The 24616-nt window shown below is 41.5% G+C and overlaps 1 protein-coding gene across 2 annotated transcripts in view; it reads left to right on the forward strand.

Moving 5' to 3' along the window:
• fryl (FRY like transcription coactivator) overlaps nucleotides 1-24616 on the forward strand; it is an 87260-nt gene that overhangs the window by 33831 nt on the left and 28813 nt on the right. For both annotated transcript variants that reach the window (XM_015394309.1, XM_015394308.1), the window contains exons 9-46: nucleotides 1096-1188; nucleotides 1268-1366; nucleotides 1463-1564; nucleotides 7433-7536; nucleotides 7884-7992; nucleotides 8086-8172; nucleotides 8250-8421; nucleotides 8519-8651; nucleotides 8737-8844; nucleotides 8952-9198; nucleotides 9279-9455; nucleotides 11400-11486; nucleotides 11565-11833; nucleotides 11969-12176; nucleotides 12315-12439; nucleotides 12715-12772; nucleotides 12862-12953; nucleotides 13038-13210; nucleotides 13289-13449; nucleotides 13529-13639; nucleotides 15399-15553; nucleotides 15649-15748; nucleotides 15841-16009; nucleotides 16127-16395; nucleotides 16478-16618; nucleotides 16697-16865; nucleotides 17077-17161; nucleotides 20064-20176; nucleotides 20257-20407; nucleotides 20488-20591; nucleotides 20672-20848; nucleotides 21022-21223; nucleotides 21512-21633; nucleotides 21728-21915; nucleotides 22717-22802; nucleotides 22910-23499; nucleotides 23585-23853; nucleotides 23928-24068. In XM_015394309.1, the coding sequence (XP_015249795.1) occupies nucleotides 1096-1188; nucleotides 1268-1366; nucleotides 1463-1564; nucleotides 7433-7536; nucleotides 7884-7992; nucleotides 8086-8172; nucleotides 8250-8421; nucleotides 8519-8651; nucleotides 8737-8844; nucleotides 8952-9198; nucleotides 9279-9455; nucleotides 11400-11486; nucleotides 11565-11833; nucleotides 11969-12176; nucleotides 12315-12439; nucleotides 12715-12772; nucleotides 12862-12953; nucleotides 13038-13210; nucleotides 13289-13449; nucleotides 13529-13639; nucleotides 15399-15553; nucleotides 15649-15748; nucleotides 15841-16009; nucleotides 16127-16395; nucleotides 16478-16618; nucleotides 16697-16865; nucleotides 17077-17161; nucleotides 20064-20176; nucleotides 20257-20407; nucleotides 20488-20591; nucleotides 20672-20848; nucleotides 21022-21223; nucleotides 21512-21633; nucleotides 21728-21915; nucleotides 22717-22802; nucleotides 22910-23499; nucleotides 23585-23853; nucleotides 23928-24068 (5946 nt within the window). The remainder of the gene's footprint in view (nucleotides 1-1095; nucleotides 1189-1267; nucleotides 1367-1462; nucleotides 1565-7432; nucleotides 7537-7883; nucleotides 7993-8085; nucleotides 8173-8249; nucleotides 8422-8518; nucleotides 8652-8736; nucleotides 8845-8951; nucleotides 9199-9278; nucleotides 9456-11399; nucleotides 11487-11564; nucleotides 11834-11968; nucleotides 12177-12314; nucleotides 12440-12714; nucleotides 12773-12861; nucleotides 12954-13037; nucleotides 13211-13288; nucleotides 13450-13528; nucleotides 13640-15398; nucleotides 15554-15648; nucleotides 15749-15840; nucleotides 16010-16126; nucleotides 16396-16477; nucleotides 16619-16696; nucleotides 16866-17076; nucleotides 17162-20063; nucleotides 20177-20256; nucleotides 20408-20487; nucleotides 20592-20671; nucleotides 20849-21021; nucleotides 21224-21511; nucleotides 21634-21727; nucleotides 21916-22716; nucleotides 22803-22909; nucleotides 23500-23584; nucleotides 23854-23927; nucleotides 24069-24616) is intronic.

Consider the following 24616-nt stretch of genomic DNA (forward strand, 5'->3'; position numbering starts at 1 on the left):
GATAAATATTCCCTAATTGGTTAATCCAACATGTTGGGTGTTATTTCTAGCATATCTAGCATAGTTCAATGAGGCATGGGACCAAAATCACTCTGACCAGCGAGTTAACGAACTGTCAGAACCCCCTAAAGACCATTAACAAATCCGTACCCATTTTACTTTCTTGGCCAATCCAGTTGGAGGGATCAGAGCCACATTTGACCCAAATTTTTTAAAATTAATTCTGACCTGCTGGTACCAGTTTTAACCAATTCCTACCATAAATGACCTACTGATATCTTTCCTACATGCTAGATTATTTGAAGATGTAACCTTCTTAGTGATTGATTTTAGTAAAACAGTCTTCAGTTGTATATTTAGGAGACCCCTACCTCTCTGCTAGACTTCACAGGGTTTCTAATATTTGCATATTTATCATGTCCCATGGGTGACAGAGGTGGACTCTTCATCAGGATAGCTGAGCCAATCAGGTGTAATATGTTCAGTTTACTGTTTTCCATGATTAAAATCAATGTGTACCCTCACATCAGCCGTGATACGGTGCGGATGCAGTTATCTAAGCTGTGTGGATGCTGTGTGGGTCACCAAATGGTTCCAGCCAGAAGCAGCAGCGGTCTCAGCACCAAGCTCCTGCGTTACACACCTCAAACAGGATAAAATGTCCGGGTGTATTTAAGAATAAAATAATCAATCCATCAAGTGAAACAAAAAGGCAAAACAAATAAAAAAGGGGCCATCAGACGATGAGAATGGATATCTATGTGCACCGATAATTGCCTGACAAACTACGTAAACCCACCTGAACTCCTTTTTTTCTCAATTACCATTTCTGCAGCTTGGACGGCCCAGTCGTAGCGTTCACTGAGGGAAATTCTGCAGCACACCCTTTTCTCAATTTCCTCTCCCACTATGATGAGTGTTGTAGTTGCAACCTGGGTTGCTCCTGTTTGCTTTGCATTTACTTTTAATGAAAATCACAATACCTTTTGGGTTCAGGTTGAAATTTAGACCATTTCCTGCCTCATCGCCATCAATGAGTGCATTGTTTGATCAAACAAGGATGGTTTCAGTTTTCATTTTTCCTTCTTTTTTTAGGAGTGTGCCCAGTATTTCCTTGAAGTCAAGGATAAAGACATAAAGCATGCTCTAGCTGGTCTTTTCGTTGAAATCCTCATTCCTGTCGCCGCTGTAAGTAATTCCCTAAACATTCGGCCAAACGTGATGTTGTTCTGTTGACACGAAAGTCGAATGTTTCACTCCTTGTCAGGCGGTGAAGAATGAAGTCAACGTGCCGTGCCTAAAAACGTTTGTGGAGATGCTTTACCAGACGACGTTTGACCTTAGCTCCAGAAAGAAGCACTCTTTGGTAATAAGGAGGAGCTCCACATGTTCCCTGTGAAATTTCAAGCCCTAATAAGTAAGTCATTGTCTAATGTGGAGTGTGTTTTATTTTCCACCCCAGGCTCTTTATCCTTTGGTGACTTGCTTGCTCTGTGTGAGTCAGAAGCAGTTCTTCCTCAACAACTGGCACATCTTCCTCCAGAACTGCCTCTCACACCTGAAGGTACTGCCATCCACAAATGTACACCAAATTCATCCACCATTAAAGATTAGTAGAGTTTTTAGAACTTGGTCTGAGTATATTCATTGTTTGAAGGTATAATAACACCACTAGGCTCTAATTCAGGCTCATATACTCAGCTTATTTAGCATGGGCTTCAATCATTGTAAATTGCTATATGGTGAAATGTTAGCAAACAGACGGTAAGTTATGATTTGCAGTTGTGTGCTCTGTGTTTTTGTCCGAATACCATAATGTTCTTTCCCTTTAATTATCAATAAAGCAGATCTGAAAAGAATAGCACTTGATATAAGAAAATAACAAGACACCCTTTAGTCAATTTAGCCAATTTGCAATATCAAAGCATGAATTGAAGCAATCGGTTGCCGATGGAAGTTTGGTTCTTTTTATCATAAAGCTCCTCAAAGTCCGACGATCAGGTCTCAAGTGCTGTTTTACCTCAGGTCTTTTATTGACTCTTTGTAAACCAATTACAAACAGATCAAGCTGGTCCTCCTCTTGCTCCTGAACGTTGACCCCAGCGACTGATCGACCAGCTCTCTAACTGACTGACGGACTCAATGAGCCTCTCTTCCTCTAAACACTGATTACTTCTTGTGGTTGCCTCTGTGATCTGTTGAAATGCTGTTGTCGTTCATTCATCTGTGAGGGTAATTTGCAGTGAATTTGGGCGGTAAATCTAGCCTCTTGTTGCATTTAAAATCAATGTCTTGGTTGAGTTCAATCTACAGAGTTGTCTGAAATGTTTGTGATGATTTTGGAAATCATTTTATCCACCTGTTGGATGATTTTAATTCTGTGGGTAATCTTCAAAGGCTGTATGGCTAACATGACTATTTCTGATTAATAACTATTCCATATCGATTGCAATGTGAAATAAAAGTAAATGCATGAAATCTGACTTATTTAAAGCCTTTTTTATCCAGAAACGATGGTTCCCACAGGGTTAAAATAGGACACCTTGCATTTTGAGTGTTTTGGATATGGGTTGAAATCAAAAGCTAAGTTGGGCGTTGCTGATTGTCGGTGCGCTAGAAGAGGCAGGAATCCTTCTAATTAATTTTATTGTCGTGTTTCATGTCCTTTTTTCTGTGAAAGCCACTCCTGTGTGTTTTGTTTCCTTCTCTGATTTCCAAACTGTTGCACACACCTTAGTTTTCTGTAGCATTGACACACTAATATATTCTTTCTACACTGACATGTTTACACATTAACCTAAATGAACTGTCATTTTAATAACACTAACATGCAACTTGATCCCCAAGGGGCATGTTGAACAGTTCACTATGGCTTTTTCCATTTGACATTATTCATTTTCACAACAGGATATTTCATTTTGTTGCTTTTCTTGTCATATTTGTTCTGTTTTTTTTTTTTGTTAATAACTTGCATGTGTCCCTCCCTGAACCCCACATTCTTTGTTTCCTGTCATTTGTTTTTCCTCACGTTGACTCGCTCCAGATGCCGTCTAACAACAGCATCAGAAAGCAGATTGAGACGCTGCAGGTGAGTTATCCGGTGTTGGCGTGTAGCCCGGTGCCCCACCCTCCTGTAACGGTCCAAATCAGGATGTAGGGCAGCCGGTAAAGTTCTGCTTTCTATGCTGTGGAGCCCTGAGTTTGGCTTTCTTAGAGTTATAGTGAATCTGAGAGTCAGAAGAGAAGTTAAATCATGAAGCACTCAGACATTCTGAGGCTCATGTTTGACTGAACTGGTTTGTTTTCATGCAGCGCTGCCAATTCTTGCCATAGATATAAATTGGGGTTATTGATGTGTTGTTTGGTGGAAAGTGATAATTTGTCTTTCATAGAGATACAGAGAGATGCTTGCAGCTATTTTAGTGTGGTTTTATTTGTATAAATACCTCTGTTGCATAGCTAACATGGTGACCGTTCAATAAATGTAGGAAAACACGTTCATGACAGAGGAGATTGATCTATGAGATATTTGCCATAAATAATATCTTTGAATGTTTTGAAACTATATGCTACAGAGAAGATGAGAAAAAAAATAAGAGCAAGTTGCAAGTCTATTGACATTTTTTGTATTAAGAAACCAATTTCTTAGTAGTGTTTTTCTGGACTCTGTTGCCTTTTTTTATCCATTAGGATCTGAGAAGACTAAAATTCAACTCTGTTAGTGGGGATTACTTGGTGTTTAAACCAGGAAAAAAGTCATGGGATTTTTTTGGTTTGTTTTTGCCAGACCAGGTGATGTTGGTTAGCACCTGGATGCTTTATGGTGCATTCAGACCAAACACGGTGTCCTCAGTTATTTCCCCGAGCACCGTGGGGAGTTCACCGCTTTACATTTCAGATGCAAACAGTGTTTACACCTCGGAACGCATCATCAATTAGGAGGAGTTGCAGCTGCGTGAGGTTGAAACCACACATATATATAAATAAATAAAAAAAACTCAGGAAATAGACTGAATGGTCTTGCTTCATTAGTGCAGGTTTGTGCATTTATAAAAAATAAAATGTGCTCTACCTTTGTAACAGAGATATTAAAGATTATTTTTTAGGTCCTCCAGAGGTCAACCATCCCCCCATTAAGTGTAATTTACATCATAGTGGGCATGTTTACCTTATTTAGTGGCTAGAATCATTGTTTAATATTTAGTAACTCATCAACCTCCCAGTTAGGACTTGCCGTTACCCTCGGCAACCCCATGACATTTCCTGTCAAGATCTCACTGTCGGCGTTTCTAAATAAAAATTCAGGTGAAACTTAAATCTATAGTGGAGGGTTTTCATAAATTTTTTAAAAGACCCGCCCTCTCCACTTAAAAAAAAAAAAATCCACATACCCAACCCTGTACCTGCTTGGAGAGGGGATGTCTAATCAAAGCGTGCAAGAGCATTTACAAGCCCTTTCACCTTCTGCGAGCTCTTTTTAAAAGTTGCTGTTTGCATCGCTCATGCAAAGAAGATTTGCAATTTTTCCACTGTGTCAGACTCGCCACCGGTAGGGGAAAATGGGTATGAGCATGTAGGACGGCCTTATGTAAACATATCACCAGAAGAATTGAGAATTAGGAGGACCACTTATTTAGATGATTCACCTGGAAAAAAAAGCATCCTCCTTTATACCGTTAACTGCTGCTACATTTTTCTCTATGAACAAGTTTGGTTCCACTTTGGTTAATCGAGTGTCTGGATGACAATTGTAAATCTACCCTTGTAGAAAGCACCACCCTAGGCAGTGGGCAGTGACAAACAGGGCTCTGTAGTGGAGGTAAGGGAGAATCATGAACAGTCCTGCTAGGGCTAAATTAAAACTGCTTTTCTTGATAACCACCTAAAGACCTCTTGAGAGCATCCCTTCTCCTTATCTCTAACTTTGTTAACATTATTTTCTCTGTATTCCATTTTAATTGAAAAGAGCTTTTCCTAAAACCAGTCCCTAGTTGGTTTCCGTGTGGCGATTTCATGGAAAAGTTATTTTTTTAAACTTCAGCGATCGCCGCTCCTCTCTCTTCATGTGGTGCTGCTGTTTGGCAACACCTCAGCTCTATCTAGAAGCACCGGGGGAGACCAGAGGAGTGAACGCCCTTACCTTGTGGGATTCACTGCTTGCCGCTTCCCCGCCTAGTTTGCATAGGGATGCATGTAAATCCACCACCGTCGCCATAGACAACGTGCTCGGTCTGAATGCACCTTTACAGAGCTTCATGTCTGTTTTGGTTAAAAGTTGATAATCTGCTGATACTCCAAAGAGGTTGATAATTGGGGTATATTGCTATAAAAATATATATCGGAAGCTCTTTTCATTATATATATGTTTCCAAAACTTTTAACTGTCTATCTTTTGATTTGGCTTAAATTTTACTTTCTTGTTTTTATCATACAGAATCAAACATGCACACTGTTGATCTCAGACACCTTGTTTCACTGTGTTTCTTCAGATTAGTGCGTCTAATGGTTCCCTCACATTTGGTTAGAACTGCTGTAACGGGTGACAACACACCTGCATATATGTTGCACTGTAATGGTTCTGGTGCTGCACTTCCACTCTCATTATTTCTGTCCTGGCACAAGTATTGTTTTTTTTTTAAAGCAAACTACAGATTCTGTCTGCACTAAGTTAGAGACAACGGTAGATGAGTAAATGTTTAATGTATGATTGTTCTTGAAGGATTCTCCATCTAAGTCAGGGTTACGTTTGAGTGCAGCCAGTAGACCTTCTCCGTTACTTACGCTGGCTTTATTAGGTAGGGATGGCTTTGATTAGGCTGATATATTCCCAAAAACCTGATCATGAGGTCAGTTTGTTTTTATCATTTATTCAGTTCTTGCATCACTCTAAATGACAGGATTAATGTGTTTTAGGACTCACATCCAGCAGATCTGTTAAACAAACAAAGGTTTGTTTTCAGTGGATGTTCCGGTTGAAATAGGAATCAGCTGGTGCTAAAATAACAGCCATTATATTTATAAATCAGTAAACCCCTTTGAACCAGTCCCATTTACTTACAGATGGACGCATCCATCACTTGTTCCTTGAGAATTTAAACCATCAGGCATCCATTTTCATGTTTATCTAGTTTGTTCAGTGCTGATCTGGTGGCACATCATCTATTAGACGAATCTTACTGGTTTGCTTTTATAATGAATCACTAGATTTTAGTTTAAATACCTGAAAGCTTGTTTCTGTTTCACCTAGAGTTCACAAAGAACCAAGTAGTACAGTTAACACTTAACTGGGTCAGGAATTCATACGATTCTGATTCCCTTATCGATTCTATGAAACTATACGATTCCTTATCGATTCTCTTATCGATCCTGTGAAACATTGAACTTGGTAAACGCACGGTGACATTCGTCTACCTTCGCCTGGGACATTTTATTTCTACCTGCCTCAGCTAAATCAGAAGGCAGTGAACGGGAGCCGCCAGCCTCTTCGCCAGCCAGGCTACCCGTCGCGTCACAGTCATCTAAATCTAATGGAGAAGGCATCCTTTTAATGAAAAAGCATTACTGTACAATTTGTCGAAATAAACTCATCTCCCCCTGATTTAAATAAACGAGCGTCACCTTTCTATTGCTCCCTGAACTGCGAAGCAAATTCTTAGCATGTTTAATAACCCCAAAGAAAGATAGGAAACTGGTTTATTTCCTGAAATGGCAGATGATTTACTAGGAACCACATTAAACACAGCCATTGATATAAAACTAGCTACTTACCACCAGAGTTGCCTTCCATGCTGGTCGTAAACTTAGCTTTTGTCTGAGAGCATCAAAAACACGACATTCGTTAAAATGTATGCCATGTTGTGTGCGCAGGTGTTTCTACATGTTAGATGCATTTCCTCCTGCGGATGTTATTGCCACTTTGCAGTGATTGCAAAGCGCCTTGTTGTCATCTTTCTCTTCCTTAAAATGAAGCCAATCTTTTAATCGCTTTGACCACTTTTGTTTTGCTTTTCTAGACTTACCCCTGGTCACGTCATACTTGCTTACTGAGTGCCGTGTGCGTAGCTTGCGTAAAAAACATGACGTAAATCGTGCTGCCCAGCGCTAGGCTCTGGTGCTGCCTGGAATCGTTAAGAGAATCGTTAAGCGAGCTGCCAAACGGTGCCATGGAATTGGAACACACGGATTTCAATTCACATCCCTACACTTAATGCAAACTGCCTTCATTATAACCCAGTTAGTGTATGAAAGTAAGACTTTATAGATAAAAGTAAGAGTTAAGATTATTGTACTGCTGGTCTAGAGGGACTAGTTAATAAGTTTCATTGGTGCTTTACTTTCTTCTCTGGTCTCCCAGGTGAGTGATGAAGTTGTTGACACTAATCTAGCTGCTGACGGTAAAATGTTTGGTTTTTTCATTTTCTCCCATCTATAGAACAAAGATCCCAAAATGTCCCGCGTGGCGCTGGAGTCGCTCTACAGGCTGCTCTGGGTCTACATTATCAGAATCAAGTGTGAGAGTAACACGGTCACACAGAGGTCAGTTGCATAACCTGCTGCAGTTTAACCATTTAGAAGCTTCCATCCAAGCATTGTTTGTAGAACTTGTTCTTATTAAACAATCCTTTTAGAATATAAAGGTTAACAAAACCATTCCTTTTTTTTTCTTTTCCTTTTACATTTTGTCATATTGAAAATGACAGGCTTAAATGTCAAGGAACTGGTTATACTAATGCTTTTTACAGATTTTTATATCAGTTTTACTTTTTTCTGTTGCATAAAGTCCTGATAAAGTAGATTGAGGTGAAGGTTTTAAAAATGTAAAGTGAATCAGTGAAGTTGTGCGTTCAGTGCTTTATGCTTAACTGCCTGTTTTTACTCCTCAGCCGACTGCTCAGCATCGTGTCAGCACTTTTCCCCAAAGGCTCCCGCAGTGTGGTGCCCAGAGACACTCCCCTCAACATCTTCGTCAAGATCATCCAGTTCATAGCCCAGGTCAGAACTGGAGCCCAAACTCTTAAAAGGACTAACTTAAACCCCACGTAGACAGGAATGGGTTTAATTGTCTCGCCTGTTGGTTATTTTCAGGAAAGACTTGACTTTGCAATGAAGGAGCTTATCTATGACCTGCTGTGTGTGGGCAAGTCTCACAAAACCTTTACCATCAATCCAGAGGTATGTAATACACCAGATCTAACTATGAGATTAGTTAGAGCTGGTTTCTGTTCTCACTGTGTTTTCTGCTCCATCAGAGGATGAATATTGGTTTGCGAGCATTCTTGGTGATTGCTGACAGCCTGCAGCAGAAAGATGGGGAGCCTCCGATGCCTACCACTGGGATCATCATGCCTTCTGGGAACACGCTGCGGGTCAAAAAGATCTTCCTAAACACCACCCTCACTGACGAGGAAGCAAAAGTCATCGGTAGGTTTGATATTTCAGTATTTTCTCATTGGGCCGGTGTGTATAAATATATACATTTCTAAGTAGGCTGAGTTTTTTTTTTTTTCTTCTCCCCCAGGCATGTCAATGTACTATCCACAAGTCAGAAAAGCCTTGGATAACATCCTGCGTCACCTGGACAAGGAGGTGGGACGTTCAATGAGCATGACAAGTGTTCAGATGTCTAATAAAGAGCCTGAGGATATGATCACGTATGTAAACCCAACATATATGCATACTGTTGGTTTCCCGCTTGAGCTCCTGGGAATGACTTTGATTTCATCAACTGTGCTGCAGGGGGGAGAGAAAACCAAAGATAGATCTGTTCCGGACATGCGTGGCCGCCATCCCAAGACTCATACCAGATGGCATGAGTAGACAAGAACTAATAGAACTCCTAGCCAAGTAAATTCACCCTCAGTAACCTTCCTCAGATGCATCAGATACTCTTATCTAAGAGATTTAAGGCTCATCCATCACCTGTTCATACCTGATCTGTTTAACTTCTCCAGGTTGACCATCCACATGGACGAGGAGCTGCGTGGCCTTGCCTTTACAACCCTTCAGGCCCTTATGGTGGATTTCCCTGAGTGGCGGGAGGACGTCCTCTCTGGGTTTGCGTATTTCATAGTCCGAGAGGTAACGGATGTTCACCCCACACTGTTGGACAACGCCGTCAAGATGCTTTTGCAGCTCATCATCCAGTGGAAGCAGGCAGTGCAGAGCAGCAATAAGAACCACGATACACAAGTTAGTCTTGTTAGTATCTTCATGCACCATATTGAAAACGTTATTAAATAGTTTTATTGACATTAATTTAGCCTTTTTTTACCTTAAAGGGCTCAACCAGCAGCCGTTCTCTGTCCTTGGATCGTACCCCACCTTTAGGGGTGCTTCATGTTGTGGAGGGTTTAGCGCTGGTTGTGCTCTGCAGTTGCCGACCCGCCACACGCAAACTAGCGGTCCATGTGTTAAAGGAGGTCCGTGCTTTGCACACAGCGCTCGGAATCGGCAAGGTAACACTTCAGATTCTCAGTACCTTTCAAAAGAATTCATGAAATTTTGTATATAGCAGCAAAATGGATTGCTTTCAACTGGGATTTAGTTTGATAAACCCAACACATATATACATAAACAGGCAGGAAATGATTAATTATGGCGATGAAAATGTCCCACTTTCTATTAGCCTCAACATCACAGCCATTAAAGATCTACACCAGGTTTGAACAAGAAAGGTGTTTAGAATCAATCCAAATATATCATCAGTGTGCAGCAAGTTAAAGCCTGAAATCTAAGGAGCCCTTTACAATGGTATTTTGCTTGTATGGATTCAGTTATTATTGGTTTATATGCAAAATATGTTTAGGGGAAAAAAAAACATCACATTAGACATGCTAACCTCACCCTAAAGCATGGTGGTGGCAGCATTATGCTGTGTAGATCATTTTCTTAAGCAGGGGCAGTGAAGCTGGTACTGATTGGTTTAAATGGATATAGCTAATAACTTACCTTGCAATCAAGATGACCAATTGAATGCAGAGACGAGTATGACGTCAATGCATCTACCAGAAGTGGAAGGCTGAAGCAAAACAAAGATGGCTGCTCCAGTTTTAGCTTGAAAACAGTCTTATCTCTTTGAAAAACGATCAAAAGGACACCATGTTTACCTTTATGGATGGAAAGATGTTTACTATTTCCTGCTGACCAGATTTGGTAGGAGTTTGATTTATTAGTTAACTTCTCTAGTTGTGAAACAAATCAAGGATGTGATGCATCTCAGCTCCTACTGCAGCTGTGATTGGCTAAAAACTCAACATGGGAGCCCGTTACCCAATCAGCTTGAACAATTGTACTGAATGTCCCTCCCTTTTATGAACACTTTCTACATGAAGCTTTCCAAAATGAACTACACAATGTGGCTGATAGCAGGTTAGCTAATTACAGATGATTGGAGTACATCCTATTGGAGGCTGTAGATGACCTGAGTCTGCTGTTCACCTCATGCTAGGACAACAGCTACAAACACAGACCTGTAATATATGTTAGAAAGATGCTTTTAAAGTAGAGATAGGGATCAAACCTGCTTCCATATCGCAGCTGGTGGATTCTGGGACTGTTGGGAATCTCCTCCAGGTGGAGTTACATGGGCAAAACATCCTGCTGGTGAACGTCCTCAGACAGTCCGCATTTAAGTTTGAAAACAAGTGCAATTTTTTTTTTTTTTATCAGAGTCACCAGGGCCTCTACTTTCTCTGCAGGATCAGTGCTTGGTGTGTTTCTTTTTTTTTTTTTTAAGATATGATGCAGCTTTTTTTTTTACATAGCAACCAGTGAGTTTGCATTAAGGTATTACATCACCTGTTGGTTTGGTAATTTAACAGTCAAATCGAGATTGATCAAGACAGCAGGAAAGATTATGGCCACAACAGCTCCTCTTACTCCGCATGAACTGTGTAACGACTCCTCCAACAGACGGGCAGCATTAAAGCTGCGCTACTGTGAATATACAATACTAGAATTGGGAATACGTTTTCCACAGTAAACACATCCAGTACTAATGTTAACCTACGAAATGAACAGACAGCCAGGGAACCTGGAACATTAACAGTTTAAGGGATGGTTTTATTGATCTATTTATTGGAAGTTACAGATGATGGAAGTAAAACCGTCTTTCTAAAACGTTCATCCCTGCAGAGACGAATGACTTAAAGGAAGTTGGCTGCTGTGGGTTTTATTTAGGGCTATCAGAGTAAAGGGGGTTAAAAACAAATGAATGAAACCCTTTTCAGGATTTATTAACAAAACATTTTCCCCTTTGTTTCATTTATTTTTAATGTTCTGCTTTCTGTTGAAGTATTTGATAAAACATAAAGGAGTTTGCGGTTGCAATAAAAAAGTGAAAAGGTTTGTGAAGGAGTTTCTATATTTAAATCGACTTCATAGACTTTTTTTCTCTTTAGGGAGATGAGGAACTGGCTATTGATGTAATGGACAGATTAAGCGCATCTGTGCTGGAGAGCTTCATTCATCTTACTGGAGCTGACCAGGTAAAATGTTTTCTTTATTACTTCAGCACAAAGCAAACATCAGCACATCATATGAAACCTTTGGGTTTTTCCTTGCAGACCAACTTGCTGTATTGTCCCAGTGGGATCGAGCTCCAAACGCTAGCAGAGTGGAGTTCCTCTCCCATCAGTCACCAGTTTGATGTGGTGAGCCCCTCGCACATCTGGGTGTTTGCCCACGTCACGCAGGGCCAAGACCCCTGGGTCATCAGCTTCTCCAGCTATCTGCGGCAGGAGAACCTGCCCAAACATTGCCCCACTGCACTCAACTACGCCTGGATGTTTGCCTACACTCGCCTTCAGCTGTTGTCTCCACAAGTTGACATTAAGTATGTTTTTCTTGTTTTTCTCACTGATTATGTTTTTTTCCATAATTAGTGAAGGTGTTATTAGAAAGTGACACATTAAAAAAATCTCCCTGATGTATTTTCAACCTTTTTCTTGTTTTTTTTTCCCCCTTGCAGTAGTCCCATCAATGCCAAAAAGGTGAACAGTCTCAACAGCAGTGACTCCTACATTGGCCTTTGGAGAAACTACCTGATTCTGTGCTGCAGCTCCGCCTCTTCCTCCTCCTCTTCGTGTTCCTCCTCCTCCACCTCTGGCTCCGTCCGCTGCTCCCCGCCCGAGACGCTGGCGTCAACGCCGGACAGCGGCTACAGTTACGATTCGAAGGTCAGAGGAAAATGCACAAAACTGACCGCTGTTCAAACAAGCAGGATGTTTTATCATGTTTGCTGTTACCATGGCTGCAAACAGAGAATGTGCGGCAGCAGCATTGTGATCTAAGTGTGACAATCTGTGTGTTTATAGATTGTTGGGACTCCGTCCCCCTCCTCCCTGTTTAAACACATCGTTCCTATGATGCGCTCTGAGAGCATGGACATCACCGAGTCTTTGGTGTTGGGGCTTGGCAGGACCAACCCTGCTGTCTTCAGGTAAAGAGAAAATAACATCTGCCCAATACGACCATGTACATCCCAGGGTCCATTTGTATTCTGAATTTAAAAAGGTGAAAATACATCTTTTTTTAAATAATTCTACTTCCAGAGTGTCTAAAGATGCTTTCCATCCACTCTCATTAGCTGAACATCTGCCTTTAGTCTTAAAAATGGGTTAAAATAAACCTAAAACTCTGTAATTAACACGTGTAGATGTTTGGATCTTTGTTTTTTTTTTATTATTGTTTACATTTAAGCCTTTTCTTCTTCAGAGAATTGTTAGAGGAGCTAAACCCGATCATAAAAGAAGCTCTAGAAAGAAGACCAGAAGTAAGTGTGGCTCATTGAGAACTTTATCTGTGCTCCTTTTATTTTTCAAGTGAGACTCGGATTTGATGAATTTGTTTTCATCTTTCTAGAACATGAAGCGACGCAGGCGTCGGGACATCCTCAGGGTCCAGCTGGTCCGGATATTTGAGCTACTCGCTGATGCTGGTGTCATCAGCCATGTGTATGTAACCCAAAAATGGAGACCGTCAACGTTTCCTTTCTTAAGGCAGCTTCATGAAGCTTAAAATTGCTCTGTGGTTTTCAGATCAAGTGGAGGTTTGGATGGAGAGAGCCACTCTCTGAACAGCACGCTGCTGGAGTACGTGGATCTCACCAGACAGCTGCTGGAGGCAGAAAACGACAAGGACTCGGACACGCTGAAGGACATTCGCAGTCACTTCAGCGCATTAGTGGCCAACATCATTCAGAATGTTTCAGGTATGGTTTAAGATAAACCGGTGAAATCAAACATAAAAAAAAAAATGTCTTTATGAGGCTTTATTTCCTGATTTTCAGTAAACCAGAGGAGGACCATCTTCCCTCAGCAGTCACTGCGACACAGTCTCTTCATGCTGTTTAGTCACTGGGCTGGACCCTTCAGCATCATGTTCACTCCTTTGGATCGCTATAGTGACAGAAATATGCAGATCAACCGCCATCAGTACTGTGCTCTAAAGGTAGACCCGTCTAGAATGATCTAAATATCAGCCTCTCCTGCCATTCTCTCTGTAAATTCGTCGCTGTTTCCTTGTTTAGGCCATGTCTGCTGTGTTATGCTGCGGACCTGTGGCTGATAATGTCGGTCTGTCCTCGGATGGCTACCTCTACAAGTGGCTGGACAACATTCTGGATTCACATGACAAGAAGGTGAGCGCACTGTTGCTGTTGGTTTGAGCTTTTTTTGCAATGAGCAGACAGCAGTTAAAACTCTTAGCTAGGCTTCCAGTGGACTTTGCAATTTATTTTCCAGGCTTTGTGATTCTGCAAACAGTGGTGTACTCTCTTTACATTCAGAGGCTTACATACACCGATGGTTATGACTGTTAGTGTTCTTTCCCTGCTATTCTCATTCCAAGTGCAGAATAGGAAAGAATGAACTGATAAGCAAGTTTTATTATGCATACCAATTCAAGTACAGATATGGCAGTACTCCCCCAGTTGGCAGCTAAACATTCCTTAACAACAAGCATTTTTAGCCATTAACCCTTTCAAGAGAACTCAGTGTAATAATTTGAAAATTTGACTTTTAAGCTAAATGCGTTTGTTAGTGGATAGAACAAGAATTTATTACTTTTTAAACAAAATATCTATTTTTATGGCAAAAATTAAGGTCATTGTGATGACCCGAAATGGTCACATGCTCTAATATGGTAAAAAGAAAAAGGTTTTCTGTAAGAAAAAATAAATAAATAAATGTATTGTTACAATATAGCCTTATAAATAGTTATTACCTTATTAACCCACATTAATACTGATAAAGGCAGTTGCATTTTTCATTTAGCGTATTAACTTTTTATACTACTTACATTTCAAATGTTACAGTAGGTAATATCTCACAGTTTGCCGACCAAATTCTGGTCAAATGCCAAAATGATGAATGTAGCAGCATCTTTGCTATGCAAACATAGCTTTTAAACATGACTTTAAGTGTGTTAAGATGGGGGATTCTGTATGATAATTTAATGTCCCTTTGAGATTAATAAAATGATTTTTAATTTTAAACTCCCTTATTTAATATAAGTATGAACAGAGATGGTGCTGCCATGGACACAAGTCTGACTCCAATATAATGACCTTAAACTATGACTGAGATTTTCTGCTTCCACTCACACATTTGTTTTTGGGTTGTTTTCTAGAAAAAAAAAAAAAATTTTATAATTATTATATTTTTTTATGATTGGGTATTAGTAATTGTTGAGTAATCTGGCAACAGTCACCAGAGTAGCATGAGGAGTTAGGGTGAACCTTGACTCCTCGTAGCAGCAGCTGTCAAAGCGTGACGGCGGCTCCACTACTTCACCCCAAACTAGCTAAAGTAGCAGCTAGCTGGGATAGCAGCTGAACTTAGTTTGATTGTTCTTCATGAACAATGGCCCTAAATTTAAACTATATTTATGGAATAATGAAGCAGTTTCTGTAATAGCCCTGGTCTCAAACCCAGTGTTCATTCCTAGATTACAGTAAAAAGCCAGGTCAAATACAAGACATGGCATTTGGTTAAATAAGCCTCTGAATCATCTTTAATCATCTGTGCATTTTTTAACTACATATTAGATAGAATGTTATCCATATATTTGAGGCTGTATTTATAATTTTGACAATAAAAAGGTAAAAAATGCAGAAGAGAATCAAACACATGCTATAGGTTCACGCTTTTAAAATTTGTAGAAGTGTTTTGTTGTGCAATCATTCCACCACAAGAACACCTTTAACATGCACCAGTAAAACCCAAATGAATGACATTTGTGTTAATAACGCATCTGTTTAAAGTTCTGATCATGGCTGTTTGAGGCGTCCACTTTTTTATCTGTATTTATCTCATAAATAGGTAGAAACTTTGACCTTTAAATCGTTTCTATAAAGAAGCGTTCTCCTAGTTTAGCATTTGACCTGTTGTGTCCTACAGGTTCACCAGCTGGGTTGTGAGGCTGTAATGTTGTTGCTGGAGCTGAATCCAGACCAGAGCAATCTCATGTTTTGGGCTGTGGATCGATGCTACACCGGCTCACGGCGCGTAGCTGCTGGCTGTTTCAAGGCCATCGCCAATGTCTTTCATAACAGGTACTAAACATTAGCAGGTTGGAATTTAATACTTTTTTCCTCTGGGCTCTTTTTCTCTGACTATATATTAAAATCTAACTTGTTTCTTCCTTTAGGGATTATCAGTTTGATACTGTGGTGCTGCTGAACCTGATTCTTTTCAAAGCCGCCGATTCTTCCAGGGAAATCTACGAGGTAGCCATGCAGCTGTTACAGGTCAGTCTGATTCATCACCTCACTTTGTCAATATGCTTTCTTGAGATTTCCCAATAAACGGAGCTCCTCTAATCGGCGCATGTGTGAAACAGATCCTGGAGCCAAAGCTTTTCCGTTATGCACACAAACTGGAGATCCAGCGAACAGATGGCATCCTGACTCCCCCATCACCACTTCCACACCTGTACTCCGTGTCTTACTACCAGCTTTCTGAGGAGCTAGCGAGAACGTATCCAGAGCTCACTCTGCCTATTTTCTCAGGTCAGATGGTTTGGTATAAAGGAGAAAATCCTTCTACACACCCGTCTTGCTGATCTCAAAATATATTTTTTCAGGTTTTAAATATATTTTTGTCATGTGAAACTGTTCAAAATGCAGAAGTCAGCCAGCGTATCCAGACCGCTCATCCTGGTGGCCGTCAAGTCATGCTGCACTACCTCCTACCTTGGATGAACAATGTGGAGCTGGTCGAATTCAAACCCACCATAAGGCGACCGGAAGACTGCGGTAGCGGCGAGGACGAGGAGGATGGCCAAGACCAGGACATTATGATGGTCAACAGCCGGCGCTGGCTCCGTGGAGAGGGCTGGGGCTCTCCTCGTGCAACAACCATGGTGCTAAACAACCTGATGTTTATGACCGCTAAGGTAAGAGCCAACATTTCTATTCACAGAACTGTTAATGACATTTCCATTATTATAACTGATGACTGATGTTTTTCTCCTGCAGTATGGAGATGAGTTTGCTTGGTCAGAAATCGAGAACGTTTGGACGACGTTAGCAGACAGTTGGCCAAAGAACCTCAGAATCATTCTGCACTTCCTCATCAGTATATCAGGGGTTCGCAGTGACCCCAGCCTCTTGCCCTATGTAAGTTAAAGCCCTTTTCTTTCAGGCGCCGTAGGACAGCCTGGTCATGTGTTCCTCACATGTCTGCTGTGTTCTCAGGTGAAACGGGTGGTGGTTTACTTGGGCAGAGATAAAACTATGCAGCTGCTGGAGGAGTTGATGTGGGAACTTCAGCTGACGGAGCCCGTCAGCTCAGCTGTGACCCACATGGACAACCCCCCTTATTACCGCATCACCTCCAGTTACAAGATCCCCTCAGTTACCTCAGGTGAAAGACTGATAATAACCTACGAGGTTACACCTTAGAGATGAACTGATCAGAGCTTTAAGGCAGATGTTAATTTTGGATTTGATAAAGGAACATCGCTAGAGGTTGTTTGATAGAGATTTTGTATCCAACACTAAATTAAGTTGGTAATATTAGCTTTAATTCACATCACAGGTCAGGGATCTGACTCTATTCCTGCCTTCTCCTTCAGGAACAACCTCCAGCAGCAATACCATGGTGCCAGGAAGCGAGGGTCATCATGACAGCAAGAGCAAAGACCCAAACATGGAAGACAGGTACATGCAGGAGGTTCCTATTGAAAGCTTTTCAGTAGGTAACTCTAACGTAACAGGATTAATCTGTATTTAAGGCTGACGTTAACGTCCAGTCTGACTGGCATCAGCAGCATCATAGCTGTATACAAGCGGTACTTTATGAAACTTTAAACTGAATTGATTATAATTGAGTATTTTTTTACAGAGTAGTCAATGATTATTAGGAGATCATGGAGGTAGGAGACGGTTTACCCCCAGTGATCCCACTGGGGGAAACAAGACTGAGATGGAAACATGTTAAACTTGAACAGACATTAAAGGGGTCATAGAATGATTTTATAGGGTATTTGGTCCTTAAAGGAATAGTACACCCAAAACATGATTAGCCTTCATTTTCTACTCACCCCCATGCTGAACAACACTCTGGAGTACTTTTTTGATATCTCAAATGCATCTGGAGATCTGGGAGGCTTCTTGCTGTCTGCTGACATTCAAATAATGGAGGTCTATGGCGCCCGAGACAGAAAGGTCCATAAAAGTCCACAAAAAACATGTCAATATTCCTCCATACTGCTCGTCCAATGTATTCCAAGTGTCCTGAGTGGGTAGCATCCAGAATTTACTCGAAACGAAGTCATTTAGAATGTTTTTAGAGCATAAACAGTAGTGTATAGGATTTCCTGAAAGCGCGCACATGCGCGTTCACGACGCTACGGAAGCCGGCAGACCAAACCAGCGCATTCAGCAGACGCTGAATGCACACTTTCATCTGGTTTGGTCTGCCGGCTTCCGTAGCGTCGTGAGCGCGCATGTGCGCGCTTTCAGGAAATCCTATACACTACTGTTTATGCTCTAAAAACATTCTAAATGACTTCGTTTCGAGTAAATTCTGGATGCTACCCACTCAGGACACTTGGAATACATTGGACGAGCAGTATGGAGGAAAATTGACACGTTTTTTGTAGACTTTTATGGACCTTTCTGTCTCGGGCGCTATGGACCTCCATTATTTGAATGTCAGCAGACAGCAAGAAGCCTCCCAGATCTCCAGATGCATTTGAGATATCAAAAAAGTAATCCAGAGTGTTGTTCAGCATGGGGGTGAGTAGAAAATGAAGGCTAATCATGTTTTGGGTGTACTATTCCTTTGTCTCCCTATAGGGTGTGTAACATTGGTTGGGCTGAAAATGACATATTTGCTGTTCTATGAGCCCTGAAAAGAATGAAAAGACAGGTTTTCTTCCTTTTATGGTATGCTCAAGCACGGGGAATAAGCACAGGGCCGCCATTGTCCAGGCTACCGTCAGCTGATGGCTCGGTTCGAATGCCTGGTCCGGTCCAGTCACCCCCCAAAAAAATAAACGTGTCCTCCTTTTCAGAAACACAAATCATAGCATTGCTATCAACAGTTTAGCGATAGAATAATACTTGCAGCTTGCGGTTGTGATGGCCTTACGGTCAGAACAGCTTCTCTTTTCAGTAAAAGAAGTTTAGCAAATCCTGCTTTCAACTGTCCAAGATTTTGAAAGCTTTTCATTCTATGAACCCTTTAAGGAAACAACAGAGTAGGGCTGCAGCTATTGATTCTCTTAGTAATCCATTAATCTATTACTTTAAGATGAATTGATAAATCTTATAACATTCATCCATTTATTTTCTCCTGTTTAGTCCTGTCAGGGTCACAGTGCCTATCTCCGGCAGTCTATGAGTAAGAGGCGGGGTACACCTTGGACAGGTCGTCAGTCTGTCACAGATCTTATAATATAGTTAACATTCCACGATAAACATTTTAAATATTTGGAGAGAAGAGACTTAAAAAAGTTGATCCAACCTCACAGCTTTGCAGTTTAATCAATAAGGTCTTTATATATATATATATATATATACACAAGATTATTTTGCTCACTGATTACCTTATTGACTGCTCTTCCAATTAATAGTTTGATTGACTGTTAGCAAAAGGTTCTTAATTGGAGATTTTTTTTAAAACTGATTTTGAAACAGATGAAGCTAAAACTTCAACTTGAGCATATTTATAGACTGATAAGATGTTTTATCCTAAGTGGAAAATGCTCATGTTTTTCATACAGTTTTTGGCATAGTAAATGCTCTCAGTTAATTGTAGAAACAGAAAACAGCAGGTTTCAGGCTCCAAATATAGAATTAATTGACTAATATTGTTATATTCAGTTTATTAGCATTTATTGTTTTAAAGCTACAATGGAAAAAATTAGATTCAGGTGTCTGAATACCAGGGAGGTCTGTAGACTTCTGTAGAAGAGCATTTCAAGAGTCTGAAATAAAGCAATTTGTTTCACACAGGAAGCTGAATCAACGGGGTAAATACTCCGGCTTCTATGTGAATAACAGCATCAATAGAAGCCTGAAAACAACTCAGAGCTGCTAAAGTAGCCGCTGCATAACAAGCTATGATAGAATAGTTGTCATATGACAGGTACTTTGTCTGGTCAGCGTCACAAAGCGTTTTCTATTTAAAAGTTTAACTCATCTGATTGAACTATGCAAACCTGGGGCCAACTAACTTATCCTGTTTTGATCTACTTCAGCATGGCGTGGTTAACGAGTGTTAAGGGCCCTGAATGAAGCTTGTCACTCTCCAGCATTTATTCCACTTCAGATAGATGTCTCCTTTAACTTTAGCTTCTGTCCGAACACCTTTCAGCCTCCAGGAAAAACTGAGCTGGAGTTACATGAAATGGACAAGTAATTGTTATTATCATCAGATATCTAAAAGTCTCTCTTTTTCAGATGGGATACTTTCAGTTAGTGTTGAAAGCCTTTCAATGCATTGCTGCAGAATCTGATTATATTTTACTTAAATCCTTTATTTGGGGGGGGAAGAGTTATTGGGGAACTCATTTCTTGCCCAACGTTTGTGATCAAAGCATGTCTTCCTCCTTAGTTACACACACCTGGAGATTTACTCCGGTCTGAACAGCAACCTGAACCGCCAGCACCACCGCCTGGAATCTCGGTACAGCAGCAGCTCTGGCGGCTCCTATGAGGATGAGAAAAGTAAGCAGGACATATTGACTCGTTCAGCATGGCGTAGTTCTAATATAGACCGCGTTTAATAATGTCTCACGCCACTCCAGGTGACTCCATGCCACTTTATGCAAATTGGCGCTTGAAAGTGATGGATCACAACCAGCCAGAGCCGCTTCCCTTCCCACCAACAGGAGGCTGCTGGGCTCCTTTGGTGGATTATTTGCCGGAGACGAACACGGCCACTGTGCCGCTTCACAGGTACCCTGAACATACGCCATTTTTCTTCAGAAATTCAGCATTCATTGAAGATCAGAGTTAAAGTGTCTTCTGGTTTTCAGATGTAATATTGCCGTAATCCTGCTGACGGACCTAATAGTGGACCATGGGATCAAAGTAGAGTGGAGTGCATACCTGCACCTTCTGTTACACGCGGTGTTCATAGGTAAACTTTCCCACATGTTTAATAAATGTCTGCACAAACGTCTCCCTGTCTCACCTCATCGTCCCATTCTCCTCCTCCAGGCTTTGATCACCAGCACCCAGAGGTCTATGAGCACTGTAAACGGCTGCTGCTCCACCTGCTTGTTGTCCAGTCTGCAAATAGCCAGTCTGTGGCCATGGTGCTTTTACGCAACAGAGACTACAACGATCCCAGGGTGCTGACGGTGAAACAGGCCGCTCCAGAGTTTAACCTTACAGGTCAGGAATGAGGCGTTAACAGAATTTTAACTAGCTCTGGAATTATCTCCAACACATAACTCAAATGTTTTTGTTGGTCCAAACCTAGCCACCAGGTGGCAGCAGCGGTGTGAATATTGAAGTACCAGAAGTAATCCTGACATCAGCTTTGTTCTTGTCTATGGTTTCCACAGGAATGCAGGAGATTTTACCAGATTTCCAACCATCGCCTATGACAGACTCCGGCCTCAGCACGAGCTCCACGTCCTCCAGCATAAGTCTCGGCGCAGGAAGTAGCACTTTGTCTCACCTCTCCCCCACGCTTCTCATTGAGGCAGATATTAACGCTGAACAGGAAGACAAGGCTAAAGGTCTCATTGAGTTTATTACATCAAGGTGAGGAAGATTTTCTGTTTTGTGTCTAAACAAAGCAGCGTTATTTGTGTTCTTTAATGCAGCTTATGCAAACTTCCACGTGATTTATAAAACTGAGTTTGAGTCAAAGCAAACATGCAGTCTTACTTGTTTTTATGCTGATTATGCTTTCATGCTTCCAGCTGTGTCTGAAAGGAGCGGGTATTTTTGTTTTGCATGGTTTGGAGTTTGGCTCGTTCTCTGGTGTGAAAGCGACGCATGTTTCTGAGTAAATAGTTCTCACTCCATGATCTGTGTTCGGTTGTGTAGAAAGCGCGGTCCGTTATGGAACCACGAAGACGTGTCGCCCAAGAACTCCAACATTAAGAGCGCCGACCAGCTGAGCGCTTTTGTCAGACACGTCGTCAACGTCTTCAAAAATTCCCAGACAGGTTTAAACACATTTATGGCTTTTTTTTTTTTTTCATTTTTTTTTTTTTTTTTTTACATTATTTAAATTCATCTTTATATTCCGTCTCTCTTCAGGTTTCCAGTTGGACGCCATGCTGAGCGAAGTAACTCTGAGGACTGCTCTGTCATGCGCCTCTCGACACTACGCCGGTCGCTCCTTCCAGATTTTCAGGGCGCTCAAACAGCCGCTGACGCCGGCCACGCTGTCCGACATTCTGTCTCGACTGGTTGAGACTGTAGGAGACCCAGGAGAGGAGGCACAGGTCAGGATAGAAAGCCACTACTTCCTGCTGCTGCTCTGTACAAACTAAAGTCATTAGACCAAAATAATCTGAACTGGTGTCACCAGGGAGTACATGTTGGTGGGACAGTCCAGTCTGGGTTCTACCAGTAATATCTGCCATCCGCTTGCATCACAGTGAATGCTATCCAGTACAGCTATTTATGAGCATCAACCTGTTAGCCTTGAAAACAGAAGCAAGAACATTCACGGAATATTTTAACAGTTGCTTTTATAAAGATAATAAATAAATACAACTAGAGGGTTGTGTTTAGAGTATCTCTACTTATGTTATGACATAAAAGGAGCAGAAAAACGAAGCAGAGATTCACCCTTTCATCTTTTAACAGCCTGCATAAAGTGATGTACACCAAAAATATAATCATTTTATTTAAGCATCTGAATAAAACGGCTGTTCAGCTTTTAAACCTATAGTATTTCCAGCTCTGTTGCTAAACATGATGCTGCTGGCGTCTGATTCTGTGTTCCTAATTCAGCAGTTTGATTAATAAATTATCCTTCTCCCTGATGCTAAATCAGATAAAAGCTTTAGCATCACCAGGCAGTAACCACAGCAGTTTAGAGTAGCTCAAAGGTTTTAATTTGTCATTGGAGGGGAAACTTAAATTGTTCATTGTACCTTTTGATCTGAGAACCAAACGTGAAAAAAAACATGATGTGAATTATGACAGATCCGTGCCTCCTGGAACTAAAAGAAAATAAATCTTCAGTGTTTTAACACAGTAGGAATTGTGTTTTTTATATGCTGTTTCTTTCCATACAGGGCTTTGTCATAGAGCTGCTGCTGACATTAGAGTCAAGCATCGACACGTTAGCAGACTCAATCAAGAGCTACGATTTCCTTTCCCAGTAAGTCCTGTCTGCTGTTTTTACTTTAGGGGTATTTTCCTGTTTTCGGCAGAAAATCGGATTTGGGTGACTGACTCTTAAAATCTTTATTGTTGTTTTCTTTACAGAAGCTCGACCCGTGACCTGGGAGCGAAGTTGTCTGCCAACAGGAAAAGCACAGGCCAGCTCAATCTAAACAGCGGCGGCCTGTTGCATTACGTCCACGCTCGGAGCAACTCCCTCCGTGCCAGCCTCATTGGTGAGCGCAAAGCTGACAGACGTCGGAGCAACACTCTGGACATAGCAGACCGACTCACTGGTAGCCCCTCCAACATGCTACGGACAAAGAGCTTAACTTCACTGGGCGGGGGAGGAAGCCCAGGGGGGGAGGCTGTCCCACCAGTCGACCCCTCTAATCTGATGGCCACCGTCTTCTGGATCGCCGTCTCTTTACTCGAGTCGGACTACGAGTTTGAGTACCTGCTGGCGCTGCGGCTGCTCAACAAGCTGCTGGGCCAGCTACCCCTGGAACGAGTGGACAGCAGGGAACGTCTGGAGAACATCCAAGGAAAACTCAAGTGGTACAACTTCCCCGGTTTGCTGCAGCTGTTCCTTAAAGGCTTCACCTCAGCTTCTACGCAAGAACTCACCATCCATCTGCTCAGCAAGCTCATCAGCGTCTCCAGGCACACGCTGGTAGATCCTTCACAAGTGGCAGGTAAAACAATAGATGCTGCTACTCTTTATCTGTAATGCTCCTTATGCGATCTTCCACTAATCTCTCTCCTCCTTATGGATTCCAGGTTTTCCTTTGAACATCCTGTGCCTGCTGCCACACCTCATTCAGCACTTTGACAGCCCGACTACTTTCTGCAAGGAGACGGCTGATAAGATCGCCAAGGTCTGTGCAGAGGAGAAGTCGGCCACCCTCTCCAACCTGGCCCACATGATGAGCCTTTACAGCACGCACAGCTATTCCCGCGACTGCACCAACTGGATCAACGTGGTCTGTCGCTACATCCATGATGGCTTCGCAGAAAGAACCCTGAACCTGGTCACCTACTTGGCAGAGGTACGAAACATCAACATCTTCATATCATCACACATAGACATAAGAAATAATCAGAATTTGGTTTTTGCTCTCAGCTGTTGGAGAAAGGCCTACCCAGCATGCAACAGTCCCTGCTGCAGATAATCTACAGCCTCCTGAGTCACATTGACCTATCAGCAGCCCCTGTCAAACAGTTCAACATCGACATCATGAAGATTATTGGCAAATATGTTCAGGTGAGGGCTCCATTAGTTTTCATTTAACCTCATCTTTTCCCTGTTGGTAATACGTTTATTATTTTCTTTTTGGCAAACACTGTGAGTAAACCCACACCAGTCTGAATTGTGTGGCACATTTTAAGTTTTTGTAAAGATGTGAGTTTATATTCTGGTTTTAGCCAGTTCTGTTTGTCCCTAGATCTACACATTAAGTAGGAACATTTGATTTTATCATGAGGAGAAGCGACACTACATGGTGCTGGGAGCAGTTGCTCTGAAACACGACTTTAGTACTTTCAAATAAACTCACAGTTGACATTAAATGATCTTTAGTGTCTAATGTTAAATGACAGTTTTTGCTAAAATCTCTAGTAAATTTTTTTCTTTAATTTTGACATTGTTAAGACATTTAACATTTAATCCCCAATCGGGTCGAAAACCCAAAAGGATAAAACCTTGTTACACACATAGCCCTTCTCTTCTCTGCTGAATGGGTGTTGCTGAATTGCTTAACAGGCATCTCAAAATTGAATTCGTTTTGAAATAACTTTCTAGTACTATAATAC

The sequence above is a fragment of the Cyprinodon variegatus genome, unplaced genomic scaffold (assembly GCF_000732505.1).
Source record: "Cyprinodon variegatus isolate N-32 unplaced genomic scaffold, C_variegatus-1.0 Scaffold680, whole genome shotgun sequence".
Taxonomy (NCBI): Eukaryota; Metazoa; Chordata; class Actinopteri; order Cyprinodontiformes; family Cyprinodontidae; genus Cyprinodon; species Cyprinodon variegatus.